The sequence below is a fragment of the Phacochoerus africanus genome, chromosome 3, assembly GCF_016906955.1.
Source record: "Phacochoerus africanus isolate WHEZ1 chromosome 3, ROS_Pafr_v1, whole genome shotgun sequence".
Lineage (NCBI taxonomy): Eukaryota > Metazoa > Chordata > Mammalia > Artiodactyla > Suidae > Phacochoerus > Phacochoerus africanus.
The window spans coordinates 186,610,768-186,627,193 of NC_062546.1; the positions used below are offsets into that span (position 1 = coordinate 186,610,768).

The 16,426-nt window shown below is 56.9% G+C and overlaps 1 protein-coding gene across 1 annotated transcript; it reads right to left on the reverse strand.

Annotated features, from left to right (window-relative positions):
- Positions 1-7,438: 7,438 nt before the first annotated feature.
- Positions 7,439-14,194, reverse strand: IHH (Indian hedgehog signaling molecule). Its single transcript, XM_047773531.1, has 3 exons — positions 13,270-14,194; positions 10,590-10,851; positions 7,439-8,855 (listed from the first exon to the last, which is right to left on the reverse strand). The coding sequence occupies exons 1-3, from the start codon at positions 13,582-13,584 to the stop codon at positions 8,197-8,199; spliced, it is 1,236 nt and encodes a 411-aa protein (XP_047629487.1). The 5' UTR covers positions 13,585-14,194; the 3' UTR covers positions 7,439-8,196.
- Positions 14,195-16,426: the final 2,232 nt, after the last annotated feature.

Below are 16,426 nucleotides of genomic sequence, written 5' to 3' on the forward strand. Positions count from 1 at the left end.
GTAGTGGCGAGAGCGGACATCCTTGTCTTGTTCCAGATCTCAGTGGGAATTCTTTCAGGTTTTCACCATTGAGAATGATGTTCGCTGTGGGGTTGTTGTATATGGCCTTTATCTTGTTGAGGTAGGTTCCTGTTATGCCCACTTTCCTGAAGAGGTTTGCTTATCCCACTCTCCTCTTTGTCTCTCTCTCTTTTTTTTTTCCTTTTTTCCTTCTTTTTTAATGGCCACACCCTCAGAATATGGAAGGGGTTCCAGGCTAGGGGTTGAATTGGAGCTGCAGCTGCCAGCCTATGCCACAGCCACAGCAATACCAGATATGAGCAGTGTCTGAGACCTACACCAGATCCTTAACCCACTGATTGCAGCCAGGGATTGAACCTGCATCCTCATGGATACTAGTCAGGTTCTTAACCACTGAGCCACAACCGGAACTTCCCCTTATCTCTTTCTCTATCTGCCCCCCCAGGTTGACTCCCAGTCTGTGTGTCTTCTTACAACACCCGTTAAGAAGATGAACAAAGCACCACACACCCTCCAGCCTCATGCAGGCTCCATTTTGAAGATGCTTTAGTGTAAAAGTGTAGTAAAGGCTTCTAGAAAGCCTCAGGAGATGCTATCTTCCGTCTCCATTCCCTCTTCGCCCTCTGTTCTGGTTACTGTTGCTGTGTAAGAAATTACATCAAGGTTCCAAACAACCATTTTATTTTTCCCATGATTTTGTGGGTCAGGAATTCAATAATGGTTTGATCAGGCAGTTCTCACTTGGACTCTCTCATGCAGTTGCATTAAGATGTTGCCCAAAGGATTTCCCATCGTGGTGCAGTGGAAACAAATCTGACTAGAACCATGAGGTTGCAGGTTCGATCCCTGGCATTGCTCAGTGGCTTAAGGATCTGACTTTGCCATGAGCTGTGGTGTAGGTCGCAGGTGAGGCTCAGATCCTGTGATGCTGTGGCTGTGGCTGTGTCATAGGCCAGCAGCTGTAGCTCAGATTGGACCCCTGGCCTGGGAACATCCATGTGCCACAAGTGTGGCTCTAAAAACCAAAAAAAAAAAAAAAAAGTTGTTGGTCAAGGCTGAAGCCTTCTGAAGGCTGCATTGGGCTGGGTATCCAAGATGGCACTTTTGCATGGCTGACGGTTGATGCTGGCTGTCGACTGGGAGCACAGCTAAGTTATGGCTGGGAACACCTCGGAAGAGCCTTTCCAGCTTCTCAGTCTCAGAGGAGAACCAGACAAAAGCTACAAGGCCCTTTCTGACCTAGCCTCAGGCCAGATTCAAGGGGAGAGAAGCATCAAATCATGTGTGGACATATTTAACCACTGCCACTCGCATCAAAATAAGATCCTCTCATGCCATCTAGAACATTATTTTTCCAAGACCACCTTCCTGAAGGTTCTCAGCCACCCCAAGTTCCATCAGACCTTTTGGGTGGAGGCTAGGAGTGCATTCCTCCCATTCCCCATCAGTTCTCACCTCCCTCAGTTTGCTGCTGCAGAGGACTGGTCTGGACTCTGCTACTGTGTGACCTTGGGAAAATGACCTCGTCTCTCTGAGCCTCAGTTTCTGCAAAGTAGGAATTGGGAATAAGCTCACTATAGGATGTGAGGAATGAAAAGATAACGTAAACAGCAGACCTAGCAGTGGAAGAAATAACTCTGGGCAAGTCATTTTCCCTCTTGGAGACTTTATTTATCTCTGAAATGGAAGGGAATTTTTTTTTCTTTTTTGTGTGTCTTTTTGCCTTTTCTAGGGCTGCACCCACGGCATATGGAGGTTCCCAGGCTAGGGTCTAATTGGAGCTGTAGCCGCCAGCCTACGCCAGAGCCACAGCAACAGTGGGATCCGAGCTGCATCTGTGACCTACACCACAGCTCACGGCAATGCTGGATCCTTAACCCACTGAGCAAGGCCAGGGATCGAACCCATAACCTCATGGCTCCCAGTCGGATTTGTTAACCACTGCGCCACAACGGGAACTCCAGGAAGGGAATTTTTGTATCCTGCTTCCCCCTGCACAGGAGATGGGTCTAAATGGACTGCAGAGGTTGAGGTTCCCCAACCCCAACCGAGTGGGAAGTCCCCTGGGTCTATGCCCTCCTGGGGCAGAAGAGACGTGCGTGCAAGGCAGCCTGGGTGTGGCTCGAGGCAGTGCAGGCTTGCAGGGTGGGGTCGCTATCTGCCCTACCTGGCCTTATCAGATCCGGGCTGGTCACAGCTTGGCCCAGTGGAACAAAGAGGCTTTGAGAAGGAGGCTGGGGTGTGGGATGTGGGCCTGAGCTCCAGGAGGCTCGCTCCACCCAGGGGCCAGAGGGCACAGGCTGGGGGAGCTGCCGCTGCCAACCCCTGCCTGAGGTTTTCCTGCGGCAGGGGCACCCTCTGAAGCGGGGAGCAGGGCCTGTGCTCCCCACTGAGGGCCCCCATCCTTCTTTGGGGTGTTCCCTGCTCCAGTCCTTCCCACCGGGCCCCTCACCTCCAGCTTTTTTTTTTTTTTTTTTTGCTTTTTAAGGTTGCACCCATGGTATATGGAGGTTCCCAGGCTAGGGGTTGAATTGGAACTACAGCTGCTGGCCTACACCACAGCCACAGCAATGCAGGATCCAAGCCAGGTCTGCGACCTATACCACAGCTCACGGCAGTGCCGGATCCTTAATCCACTGATGGAGGCCAGGGATCGCACCCTCAGCCTCACGGTTACTAGTTGGATTTGTTTCTGCTGTGCCACAATGGGAACTCCTCACCTCCACCCTCTTTATGGGGCACAGCGTTCCTCCTCCCCTACTTCCATTTCCCTTCCTGGCACCTCTGAGTCCCCATCGCACCAGCTCCTGGTCCTTGAACATGCCCTGGACTTCTGCACACCTGCTCTCAGTGATCCATCCACCTACTCTTGCCCAAGTCACATGCGCTCAGCCCAAAACCACTTCCAGGAAGACCCTAGACATGGCACTGCCGATTCCACCCCTGTTCCTTGCTCCCCACTTCCTCCCATGTGGCACTGGAGGGATGGTCTCTCCAACCCTTCACCCCCTGTGGGATCTGGTGGAGCCCAGGCCTCTGGGGACCAGAACTGAAGGCTGTACAGGTTGCACCCTGAACTGGGGCACCAGGCTGGATGGACAGGGGGAGGGGGAGCTGAAACGCAGACGTTCTCTGTGCCCAGCGTGTCCTCTGTGTGAGGCTTTCTCCTAAACAGACTTCCTGGTGCTGGGCCGGGAAAGTTGCCTTTTCTAGATGGCTCTCCTGAAGGGGTGATTTGCTGAGTTTCTTAATGGAAGGGTATCTATTTCTGATTCCCACAGTGAGGCCGCAGGTGCTAACAGCAGGCCTGGCTGCCTAAAGCATTGCCGCGTTGGCTCAGTCCTTCCCAACACGGTTCCACTTGGTGTCTCACAGGAAGACCCCTCAGGTGGGAGCTGGGGGACAGGGGTGAGTGTGGGCCACAGGGCTTCGGAAGAGCCATGCCCAGGGGCTTTCCAAAAAGAGAAGCGTCTATAAGGACAGCTTGGGGATGGGTAGCCAAGGAAAGCCTCACACGGACAAGTTGGGGAGGCAGATGCAGTGGCCCCATGTTCTGGGCAGTCTGTCCAGGCAGCTTCAGTGGCCTCAGAACCAGGAGGCTTCCCTCACTTTGTCTCCTGGACTCCCCACAGGCCAGGTGTCCCCTAAGATCCATGACTTTGGTGTGATCTTGCACCTTGCCTGGACGGGGCTCTCAGGGTCTACTCTGAGTCTCCTCCCCATGCACTTCCAGGGTGGGGGTGCAGGCAGGGAAAGAGGGAGCCTGGAGGTTCCCTTGAACCCAGGTAGAACAGCCTTGGGCAATGAGAAGAGAAGATATCTATATGGGCAAGAAAGCCCTGGACATCTCCCTTGCAGTTTCGGACATGAAGGCCAGAGAAGGGCCAAGATCAAGGGCACTGGGCATGGAGGAGCTGGATCTCATGTTTAAAAACCCAGAGTGGAGTTCCCGTTGTGGCACAGTGGAAACAAATTCGACTAGGAACCATGACGGTGTGGCCTCACTCAGTGGGTTGAGGATCCGGCATTGCCGTGAGCTGTGGTGTAGGTTACAGACACGGCCCGGATCTGGCGTTGCTGTGGCTCTGGCGTAGGCCGGCAGCTACAGCTCCAATTGGACCCCTAGCCTGGGAACCTCCATATGCCATGGGTACAGCCCTAAAAAGACAAAAGACAAAAAACACACAAACAAACCAGAGTTGACGCAGGCCCTTTCCTCACCCTCATCCAAACTGGCTTCAAGTCCTGCTGCCTAAATGTCTATGATCTGTCAGCTTCTTTCTGACCCCGTGACCTCCTCCTCAGTCCAGGTCACCAATTTCTTTCCCCAGCAAATGGACTCCCTGCTTCCAGAGCTGCCTCTCTAGTTGGTGCACCAACTGCCGTCGGGTGAATGTTCTGAAACAATCTAGTTGCAAGCTTTCCAGACTTCAACACCCCTGGGCACTCCCCAGTCCCTTGGGATAAAGTCCAAATTCTGAGAACAGTAGGATCAGTGTCTCTAACTCCCGCCTCCTCTCTACCTCAGCTCTGCCAAGCCCCCCTTCGCCAAATAGCTTCGAGATACTGACCTGACGCCGAGCTGATGCTGGTTCCTCCCAGCCTTTGCATTTACTGCATCCTCAGCCTGGATCCTGTCCTTTACTTACCTGCCATTCAAACTCCTCCTTACCCTGCCTGCAGCATCCTGGCCTCCAGGAAGTCTTCCCAGTTTCCGGCATCTCCATGGTACTCCCAGAGCCCCTGTGAGGATGGTAGCCACAGCCACAGTCACAGCACTGTCCAGGGAGTTTGGACACTCATTGCTCCATGCTGCTCCCTGATGCCTGGGGTTCACTGAGGACAAGAACTGCCTCTTCCCCTCATTCTGACATAGTGCCTGACGCAAGGGTACCCAGCAGACAATGACCAAAGGGGTGAATGAAGATCACCACTGTGGATGCAGCAGCCTTGGAAAGGCAGGCATGGGGTTAGTGGCTGCCTGGCCCTGGGCAGTACAGTCAGCCATCCTCTGGGCCTCAGCAAGGTCTGGAGGGTGAGCAAGCTGGGCAAGCAAGAGGGATCGGGGCCATCGCACAGCAGAGGAAGAGGATGATTTTCCAGGCTCTCTGCTTGTCTCCCAGGTCACAGCATCACCCCAGTTCTGGGCTAGGACTCCTAGAAAAGCTACAGGACCCACACCTCCACTCTGAGGTTGGTCTTTTCAGGGTCTGAATTCAAAACATTTTTCTGAATCCTCGCAGCCATCTCTGTCTGGAGAACAAATGTGTCTCCCGAGGAGGCACATATAGAACAGAAAGGTGGAGGGGTACCAACTGGCTCTGTGTCTGCAGAACAAAGTAGGAGAGGAGGCTCAGCTCCCCATAAGGGAGAGCAACCCACCCCCGTGCAAAAATATAAAAGAAAGAATGCGGAAATGAATAGATGCGTCTCCTGACCTTGACCTTTGGTTTCTCACTAAAAGTGAGTTCACAGATGTTCTGGCCCCTGGGTGCCTGGTCCACGAGAGCCGGCCACAAAGTAATGAGTCCACTCTAGACGATGTGCCAAAGCAGATTTGCAGTCCTGAAATGCTGAAAGTGCCTTCTGGAAAGGACCCAAGTTTACCAAGGGAAAAGTCTTGTGGTGAGAATGGTGGACCTGAGCCAGATGCATGAGTTCAAAGCCTGTTTCTGTCACTTGTGTACAATCTCCGGCAAGTTGCTTTACCTCCTTGTGCTTCTGGGTGCTCATCTGGAAGATGGTAAGATTCCAGCGTACACCACATAGGATTGTTATGAAAATGAAGTGGGTGCTACATGTAAAACACTTAGAGCAATGCCTGGCAATGGTTCCTCTTCATTAAATGATAGTAGTTGTCATTATCGCCTGTGGGGGCCTATTCCTCCCAGATGACATGGTCACCAGGGCAATGAAATTTTCTCTGGAGTGGAAATGGAGTAATGGGTAAGGTAAGAGTCATGCCCCCCACCTTCCAACACAGAACTTGGGCAGGGGTGTGTTTTTACAACTGGCTCTCCACTGGGAGCCCTAATTTGTAGCATATGCCAATTTCTATGGTGTAAATATTCCCACCGTGGCCTATTTCAACTGGCTCACAATATTCCTAAAAATTTAGTGATTGTATCAATGGACCTGGGAAACTCAGCTGATCTATAATGAGTATAGAAAAACCTGCCTTGGGATGCAGAGATCAAGAGAAAATGAAGGAGGGAATCATCTTGTCTTGGCAGTAAACTGGAGTCCTTTAGACTAAGCAATGTTTCCCAAAGTGCAGTCTATGACTATCTGCCATGTTTGGGGTATTTGTAAAGATAAGTTCCTGGGCCTTGATCCAGATCTATTAAAGCAGAATCCTGGAAACAGGACCAACAGGACCAAGGAATCTTTTTTTTTCTTTTTTTTTTTTGCTTTTTTAGGGCTGCATATGGACATTCCCAGCTAAGGGTCAAATCAGAGCTGCATCTCCGAGCTACGCCACAGCCACAGCAATGCCAGATCCGAGCTCTGTCTGCAACCAACACAGCAGCTGACGACAACACCAGATCCTTAACCCACTGAGCGAGGCCAGAGATGGAACATGAGTCCTCGTGGATACTAGTCAGGTTCATTACTGCTGAGCCACATGGCAACTCCAGGAATCATTTTCCTTTTCTTTTCTTTTCTTTCTTTTTTTTTTTTTTTTGTCTTTTTGTCTTTTAAGGCTACACCAGCGGCATATGGAGGTTCCCAGGCTAGGGGATGAATCGAAGCTGTAGCCACCTGCCTATGCCAGAGCCACAGCAACACAGGATCTGAGCCACGTCTGCAACCAACACCACAGCTCATGGCAACGCCAGATCCTTAACCCACTGAATGAGGCCAGCGATCGAACCCTCGTCCTCATGGATGCTAGTTGGGTTCGTTAACCACTGAGCCACGACGGGAACTCCCCAGGAATCATTTTCAAACAAGTTGCCCAGGTGATTCTGAAGTTTACAACTGCTAAGTTAGGGACCCCTGACTTTCCCAAGAAATCAGGATGGGCCACAAGGCAGGTGTGGATTCTACAGAATCTCTTCATACCATGGTTCATGATCCACAGTGAGACATCAGAAAGCCAGGAAGACTGGAAGAAGCAGGAGAAGCACCTTCACTAGGGCACAGGGAGATGGTTCTACATAAGTGAAGTGACCATGGACTTCAGTTCTCTCCCTGGTCTAACCATGTTGAGGGCAAACTTTGGGGTCAGCATGTAGAGGCCTTGCCTGGCATAGGGCATAGCTCTCCATTGAGACTTTGTGGACCTACTGGGTGAGAAAGGGCCTGCAGAGGGAGTGGGAGCTCTGGAGGTTTTGTCCTTGGAGGGAGATAAACAATATCCACAGCTCCAGACTATCTTTGTATTGGCCCCACTCAGCAACCTGGACCCGAGGGCTCTAACAACTTAAATAATTTTTATTACAAAAGGAAGAAAAGACCAAAACATCCCCAAAATTTTCCCGTGGGTTTCCCCCCTCGGTGTCAATAAATAAGGTGGGGGAGACTGACCGGAGGAGAGGGTTGGGGTCATGGTTCAGCAGAATAGGGAGCGTATAGCCTGGGCAGGGGTGGGAAGGGCATCCAGGCCACTCCCCAAGTCCTGGGCACTCTGATCACATTGGCTGGAACACAGAACTCTGTACACTGACAGCGACAGTCTCTGGATGTGTCCCGAGGAGTGTGGCCAGAGAGGAATGTCATGCCTCAGGATGGCCAGGCTGGCTGCCCCACTCTGCAGCCTTCTCAGTTCTGGGCAGCATTGAGTCCAGCCAGCTCCCTGCTGGCTCCCAGGGAATCTAGCAGCATCAACTGAGGTGCAAGCCCATCTAAGAGGGGCCTACGATGGATGGATGGGCCCTCCCCATTGGGGGAGGGAGGTCTGAAAAACTGTAGTGAGAGCAAGCTGGGCGGGGACCCTCTGGTCTCTAGGGTAGGAGAGACCACTCCTGCCCCACTGCCAGTTCAGCTCGCAGCTGTGTCACTACCCCAGAGTGGGGGTGGGGAATGCTGGCATTGCCCAGTCAAGTCTCAATGATGTATCTCTGTGGTGGAGATGATAGGACCCAGTGTCCCTGCTCAGGTCCTTTCCAGGGCCAGCATGCTCCTGGTGGGGAGGCCTCTGGGCAGTTCTGAGAGGGCAGTGGAGGGGTCCTTTCAGCTCCCTGCCCCGGCCATGCCCAGTGAGTGGAAGCTGCCCTCTTCCAGCAAGAGTCGCCCCAGGCGGTAGAGCAGCTGGGGGTACCAGTGCACACCCTCCCCAGGGGTCCAGCTGCCCCACGCCAAGCTGTGAAACAGTCGCAGGGGCCAGAAGGCCAACTGAGCCAGATGATGGTCAGCCACGGCCGCAAAGCAGGAGGCCACCACATCCTCCACCACCAGCGTCCCATGCCTCGTTAAGGGAGCGTATGCCCCAAGGGCCACGTGTGTGGAAACCGCTGCCACTCGGGCCGGCTGCAGGCCTGGCACTCCAGCCACCAGCACATACTGGCCAGGCTGCACCTGGCTGGCAAACGTGGCCCGGAAGCGGGCAGCTGGTTCTGTGTGATTGTTGGCTGTGAAGAGCAGGTGGGCAGGGGTGAGGGCCAGGCGGCGCGGGGGGTCTTGGGTCTCGATGACCTGAAAGGCCCTCAGCCTGTCTGGCTCACGATCGAGGAAAATGAGCACGTCGCTGAAGGTGGGGTTCCCGTCCTCCCCCATAGCCAGCACTCGGTCTCCTGGCCTCACGGCTGACAAGGCCACACGTGCCCCACTCTCCAGGCGCACCTGGGCTCCGGCAGGGAAGCAGCCACCTGTCTTAGCCGCGGCCGAGTGCTCTGTGGGAAGAAGGGACATGAAGGCGTTACTGCTGTGGTGCTCACAGCACCCTTGCCCCAGCCCCGCCAGAGCTCCTCTTGTGCCCAGGCAGCTCCCCCCATCACCCCATCCTGTGCCCGGCCCCCCACTTCCCAGGCAGCTTAGAACCCCCTCCCAGCCCACAGTGTGGTTTTCTGCCCTCCTCTAAAGGCAGAAAATGCTTTGCCACAGAGAGGAGAATGTTGGGGCCCCTGGGGCCCCATGACTGTGAGGCAAAGGGCCCTCCTGAAGCCCAGGCGAAGCGACCCTTCTGCTTCAATCCTGACAAGGTTGCGAAGCAGTCAGAGAGGCTAGACGTCAGTTGAGCCAGGCGGTGGTCAGCTGTCACTTGACACCCCCCCAAAGCTGCCGCCTCATGGAGACAGCAAATCGCTTAGCACCTCTGGGGCTTAGATGTCCCATTATTTCTCACCCCCTGCTCAGGTGCCCCCCAAATTGCCCTCTTGGACTGACTGACACCTCAAGTTCTGTGCCAGGACCGGACCTCAGAGTCCATACTCCAAGGAAGAGGAGGAGCAGTCAGTGGCGAGAATACAGACTCCTGGGGAAACTCAGAGTGAATGGTCAGCCAAGGCGTGGCTCAGTGGACAGGGTGAAATTGCTATCTTCGGTTCACGTGCTGGGTCCTTGTGCGGGGACAGGACACAATGGCATCAGTAGGTGGGATGGAGACTAGTGCTTAGGAGTCAAGAGAATGAAGGAAAGTGGCCCCTCCGGGAGCTGGCACCAGGCTGGTGTTTGCAGGTAAAGGGTCGATGTGCCTTGAAGCAGATACAGTGGGCCACGGAAGTGCTGAGGGGAAGGGTCTGGGTGGGGTCACCACCGTGAGCCCAAGTGCCATCAGGGACAGTAAACGGTGGGCCTGGTCTCAGTGTGCTGGGTCTGTGAGTGCGACCACTGCGTGGGGCCAACGTGGAGGGCTAAGGCCGCAGCCAGGGAGGACCATGCTGGCAGTCAGACAAGAACCATCTGAAGCATCCATGACCGGGTTCAGCAGGTGACAGGGACGCTGACAAGATCTGAAGGGGGGGCAAAGCCCCAGTGCCTGCCAATTCTGATCAACAAGGCGGCCAATCTGGGAAAATCCACTTTATTAAGTCCACTCTGTTTATTCTTGCCCTCAGGGCTGGCTTTGCCCCCAAATGTCCAGCTTCAGGACCCTGGGGAGAGGTTGGGGACGCCTGCGCCCCCTGAGAGGTGCGTACATGGTGCCTGAAAGGGCCTGACCTGCAGCCGGGCTGTGGGTTCTGAACCCTCTGGGCTCCTGGCTCCTGGTCAGGCACAGTTGGTGTCTGGGCACACCCTGGCCCCTGGCCCCACCCGCCGCCTCCTGTTCTGCACCGCTCTGGGTCGGGGAGGCAGTCTCTGTCAGCCTGGCTTCCTCCATCTGTCCAGCTTGCTCTGTCTTGCACCTCCTGCGGCAGGCTCTGGACTGTGGACCGCCAGGTCAGCACCCAGCGGCTCTGGGACAGGGCCCTGTCTCCCTAGGCTGCTGCCGTGACACTATCAGGCACGGGTTGAGCAGGTGGTCAGGAGCAGCAGCGGGGAGCGCCGCCGCCGACGTCCTCTTCCCCGGGTCCCCCGCCTCCATCCCCCGGCGGGCCTCTTCACCTTCTTGGCTCCAGCGGGCCCTGCGCCGCCTGCCCATGCCCTGCGGCCCCGGCCCCGGGCCCAGCCCCCCGGCAGCGGCTCACCGGACTTGACGGAGCAATGCACGTGGGCCTTGGACTCGTAATACACCCAGTCGAAGCCGGCCTCCACCGCCAGGCGCGCCAGCAGTCCGTACTTGTTCCGGTCGCGATCCGACGTGGTGATGTCCACCGCGCGGCCTTCATAATGCAGCGATTCCTCCGAGTGGTGACCGTCCTCGTCCCAGCCCTCGGTCACCCGCAGCTTCACCCCAGGCCACTGGTTCATCACCGAGATGGCCAGCGAGTTCAGGCGGTCCTTGCAGCGCTGCGAGAGGAAAGCGAGCTGAGTTAGGGCGCGGAGCCGGCCCGCGTGCAGGCGTCGGCGTGGCCTCGGCCCTCGCTCTCCCACCGCACTCGCTGAAGTTGGGAAACCGGAGAGGGTGCGCTCTTCCTCTCTCTTAGGATCGGAGAGCGCTGCAGTGCTGCCACGTGCTTCCGTCCCTCTAGCTTCGGCTGCCCCCCAGGGACCTGGACCGCGCGGGGGCGCCACAAATCGGGAGGGCGAGTCGATCCTTGGGGCGCCTCTCTCTAAGTGCTCTCTCTCCGCCGCTGGATTTACTGGTCCCTCCACAGGCAGGGCTCCACCTTTTGAGCGCCAGGTCCCTGGGTCTCACCGCGGCGCTAGACACTAGGGACTGCCTGCGGCCGGGAGGGTAAAAGTGGTAGCGGAGCCGACTGCCTGCGGCCCGCCTGCTAGGCGTGCAAGGCCCGAGGCGCCCAGTAGGTGTCACCGTAGCCCCAGGGCTGAGGCCCCCGCAGCGGCCAGGCGCGGCAGGTGCGGAGCGCTCCAGCAACCCCGGGGCGTATTGGAGGGGAATCCCAAGCCTGCCTGGATCCCTCGGCGCCACAGAGCATTCCTGCTGGGACCCTCATGATCCAAAACTTGTATACACCCGAGCCCGGGAGGCGGCAACCCGGGAACCAGAACCTAGGGCAAAGGAGAGCGCCTGCCTTGGCCAGATGGAGAACGCTCGGAGCGTCTCCCGCTGCAAGGGGTGCGCTCGGGATTGATAAACAGGCAGCATTCTCCCTGAGCCGAGTCCTCAGCTCCTCTGCACTTCTGCACCGCTCCTATCTGGGAAGGAACTCGAGAAACCCAGCGCGTGGTCTCAGGGAACCGGCTTCACGCTCCGCCTCTCACGGAGTGGGAGTTGAGCCGGCCCTGGGGGAAGGACGGCAGAGATCATTGTCTGTGTTGGCTCCCTGAGGGCCTTCCAGGCAAGGGCCACCCAAGGGACCCTGCAGCTGACTGGGGAGAGGGGTCTTGGAGAAGAGGCCCTTCCACTGTCCTTAACTTTGAGGTGCCAGACGCTGCCAAGTGTGGGCAGCCCATGTCTCAAACTACCCCTACCTCTCGGAGCCCAGGCCCCACAGACCCTTGGACTTGGTCTCTGAGAGGCCAACGGCAGCTACAACCCAAGGCCCTGACGGGTCCTCCCAGGCTGCAGTCTAGCTGGGGGCTCTCACTGCCCTGGGAGGGAGCTCCACGTGCTCTTTGCCGCCAGGCTTCTAACCACCCACCCACCTAAACCGCCCCGCCGCGGCCCCTGCTCCCCGCCCCTCTCTCCCTCCCCCGCCCCTTTCCTCGGGTCCAGAGCCCGGGCGCGCGCTGTCAATGATTGCCCAGCCCGTGGCCCGGATCCTTATCTGCATTCCTCGGCGCCCGGCCCAGCCCGGCCACAAGCCAACCTTCGCCCCGACACCGGCCGGCCAGCCCCGGCGCCAGGGCGCATGCTGAGGGCCGCGGTCTAGCTGTCCTTCCCAAAGCACCTAGAAAGCGGGCTGCTAGCCTGCGGTGGAAGCCCCGGGAGACCACTGAGGAAGGGGACACGTAGGTCGCTTCCCTTGCGAACCCAGCTGCTGGGGAGAAAGTTTGTTCCCCACCTCCACCCCACCCTTTCCCCGGCGCTTGGGTCGTGTTCTGGTCCTGTTCCGAGCAGACTAGCTCCGCTGCGGGGCTGCCCGGCATCTCAGACCCTCTCTTTCAAGCCAACCCCCGCCACCAAACCCAGGGATCCCAAAGTTCGGTTCCAGAACCCGGAGGCCCGGCACCCCACCTTCAACTGCAGCCGCGCCGCTCAGCTCTCGGGACAGACACATGGGCTCGCCGGGCAAGTGCCCTTTCCCACCTCCGTCTCCTCGCTCTACTATTCCCCGCTGTTCCCTAAACCCGGACCCCGCCAGGACGCTGCTCCAGGAGAGGGCAGCGCAGCGAACCAAGAGTGCGCGGGGAGGAAAGCCCGGGGAGGCCCTCCGTGCCCGGAGCTTCTTCGCCTCGGGGGTGCCGAGGCCTCGAAATGAAAGGGGCGCAGAGGTGCGCAAGGATAGCCCGGGAGGTGCGTCCTGGAGGCTCAGGAGGCAGTCGGGTAGAGGTACCTCCAGGTGCTGCGTCTGACCTGAGCTGCCAGCGCTCCGGGGCAGAGGGGCCACCGCCAACCCGCTGGGCTGTGGCGCTTGGCAGCGGGCAGCTCTTCTCACAGCCTCCTGAGGGCTCGAGGGTGCCAACATTCCACCGGGACCCCGGCCGGCCCATCTTGGGCAGGAGGCATCCGGGCTTGGCGAGAGGGGCAGGTGCCAGGGGGCGTGCCAGCCAGTCAAGGAAAGGTGCCAGGGGGCGGGTAGGGCCGGGCAGGTGGCGGTGCTTCGGCGGCGGAGGCGCCCTGCGAGGGCGGGTCGCGCTCACCTGGGTCATGAGGCGGTCGGCGCCGGTGTTCTCCTCGTCCTTGAAGATGATATCGGGATTGTAGTTAGGGGTGAGCTCCTTGAAGCGCTCCGAGCTGCGCGCGATCTTGCCTTCATAGCGCCCGCTGGCGCCCAGGGTCTTCTCCGGCACATTGGGGCTGAACTGCTTGTACGCGAGCGGCACGAGCTTGCGCGGAGGCCGCCGGCGACTGCCCACCACCCGGCCCGGCCCGCAGCCCCGAGCCGCCGGCACCAGCAGCAGCAGCAGCAGCAGCAGGCAGAACCGCAGTCGGGGCCGGAGCCGGGCGGGAGACATGGCCGGGAAGCCCGGGAGAGCGACGGGCGAGGACGCCTGGTGGGCTGATGGGTGGGCAAGTCGACGGGAGCGCTGCGAGGGCTCAGGCGTCCGGGTGGCTCCGGGGGGCTCCAGGTGGGGGCGCCATGAGCTGCGCGGCGTGGCGCAGGGCCGGCGGGACTCAGGTGCAGGGCGGGGGCCCGGGGCCCTGGCTGGTGGCGGCGCGCTGTCCCCCTCGGCGCCTCGACTCTGAGCTGCCCGGCTCGCCGGCCGCCAATAAATAGGCCGGCCCGTTTGTTTTGGCAACGCGGCGGCGGCGGGGGGCGGCGGGGCTGCGGGCCGCCGGGCTGGGCTGGGCTGGCCGGACCGGCGGGCTGGCGGGCCCCGCGGTTAGCACCCCGGCCCGGCGGTCAGGCGGCTGGGGCGGAGCGGGAGCTGCTGCCGTCTGTGGCGCAGCCCGGGGCCGAGTGAGAAGGGAAATGGAAGAGATCCGGGCTCGGGCCCCGCGCAGACCGCACCCTACCCATGTCCCTGCCTCCTGTGCGCTCGACAGCAAACCTGCGGCAAGGGCAGCACAGCCTCCTCCCCCTCCGGCGGGCGGCCCCGGCACTAGCCAGCCCTCGTCCCTCTCGCTCCTCCGCCGTGCGTCCGCCCGCCCGCTGCCCTCGGCGCCCCCTGCGCTGCCTGAGTTCGCCCTCCCCGCCTGGACGCGCCCCACCCCACCTTGGCCTCCCTTCTGGGCTCCCCGCGGCTCCGGGGTGCCCCGCCAGGCGCAAACCTCCCGTACGGGAGCTGCCACCCCCACAGAGACCGCAACCCACGGCGCGGCCGGACGCGAGGGGCGGGGGGGCAGTGGCCGGACCGCATAGCCGCCTACGGTGTCCCCTGCGGGGAAGTAAACCCAAAAGACAGGAGGCCGCTCATAACCTGGTGCCCCACCCTGACCCAGGAGACGCGCCCTCTCAGCTTGGTGGAGCTGAATTCTGTATCAGCCCGGTGCACAACCTGCGGCCGCTCGGTGTGAAGCTGGGAGTTGGGGCATCCAGCCTCATGAAGAATCAAACGGGGGGGGGGTTGTGTTGGAAACACTGTTAAAGGGGGCAAGATGAAGTTGCAAAGGAACAGGCCAAGGTGAAGAGAAGAGCGATTAAATGGTGACACCAAGAGAATACGGGAGGAACGACGAGTGACCACGTTAAAGACGGGCAGGCATTGATCGCAGGGCAGGGGCTTATTAAGAATGGAAACAAACAAACAAAACCAAACAAAAAAGATTCAAAGACACCGACCCGCACACAAGAGCTGCTAAATAGTTACTCTCAGTCCTACTTTACAAATGACAAAGAGAATGCGTGGAGGCAGCTAGAGAGGTAATCATGAGTTGCAGGTGTATTTTAATGCCATTCAGGAAACCTGATGAATTAGGATTCATTCTGTTAAAACAAGAAAGGCCAAGTGTGTTAAAAACAAACACCACCAGCACCACAAACTATCTGATTTGGTTGCGGTATTTTCTACAAATTCAATAGAGATGGAAATAAAAGGGTGAGAAATAAAAAGTTCTCATTTCAAGAACACTAACACAATAGATACTGTTTTCTTGACCTTTATGCGCCTGATACATGGAATCTATTAGATTTTATTATACCAGGCATTCTACTTGCATTACCTAATTTAAACTTATGACTTCAAAGGAACGTTATCATCCCTATTTCACAAATGAAGATTTTGAAGTTCAGAGAAGTAAAGGAACTTGCTCCAGGCTGAGGGATTCAAACCCCACCTCTCATAACTGACCCCAGAGCCCCAGCCCTCACCCTTGCAGAGGTATTGGCCCTCTGGGCAGTTCTCATGCATTCAGTACAGCCTGGGTTTGAAGCATTGGTACATGCTTTCAAAGATGCTTTCAAAGATGTACTCACACATCCTCTGGTCCACAATGTCAGCATTTGAAACACTATTTCAGAACTGGAAGGGACTCAGAAGGGTTTGCTTAATCCAAGCACTTCTTATGATAGAAAAGGAAACTGGGGGGAGGTAGGGTGTCTCCTCCAGGGAGGAGGGAAGTCTGCCACTTGGGGACAAAATAGATCATTGCCTGTACTCCCCTTTGCCTGTACTTGCACACCCCATGTTCATTCTTATATATGCATTTGGATTCTGGGTCTCCCAGTCACAGATTACTCTAACTTTGCTTCTTTTCCTTGAAAGCTCCCAAGCTGCTTTAAGGTTTGTCTTCCCGGGTTTGGGAACTAGCCCTGCAATATTCCCCACCCATCTCCTGCTTAGATTTCTGGGACACACTACTTTGCTAGGTTAGTACCTCTCGCAGCCCAGACTAAAAGGGGCTCTCTGTTTTGGGGAGGTCTAAAAAAGAAAATCCCATAGGCTTCCATGGTCACCTATCCCAGTGTTTGATCATAATATTTTAGAGAAGTTTTGCCTTAAATTCATTCTTTCTCTCTTCCTCCCTCTCTAATGCAAATTCAACTTTTTTCCTCTTTTTCTTGTCTTAGAGAGTAAGGCCATTAAGCCACTTATTTATCCCTGTATAGTTGTTAAGATTGAAGGGTTATGGTTGAAGTGTTGTTCCTTTCAATCTTCTTTTCTCCAAGTGAAAGACAATTTCTTTGAGCTTCTCTCAGAGGGTCTACCTTATAACCCATTATTAACTTAACCATTCTTCTTCTCATTTTTCCTCTTAAGCTGTGATCCTGCTGAATACAAATCTCTGGTAAAGATCTGATCCACGTCAAATAAGAATTACTTAGGCAGTGCTGATATGGCTTGGCATCAGGGGCGCTTCCATAGCAGTACAACCTCGTGGGTTTGGATTGTGTGCCAATCTAAGTCTAGACCTTCT

Bases quoted from the DNA above. Each gene is read 5' to 3' on its own strand.
- IHH (XM_047773531.1), bottom strand. From the start codon at position 13,584: ATGTCTCCCGCCCGGCTCCGGCCCCGACTGCGGTTCTGCCTGCTGCTG. The intron at 10,852-13,269 runs GTGAGCGCGACC...TTCCTCTCGCAG, and splicing joins CCGACCGCCTCATGACCCAG to CGCTGCAAGGACCGCCTGAA. The intron at 8,856-10,589 runs GTGAGCCGCTGC...TTCTTCCCACAG, and splicing joins GCATTGCTCCGTCAAGTCCG to AGCACTCGGCCGCGGCTAAG.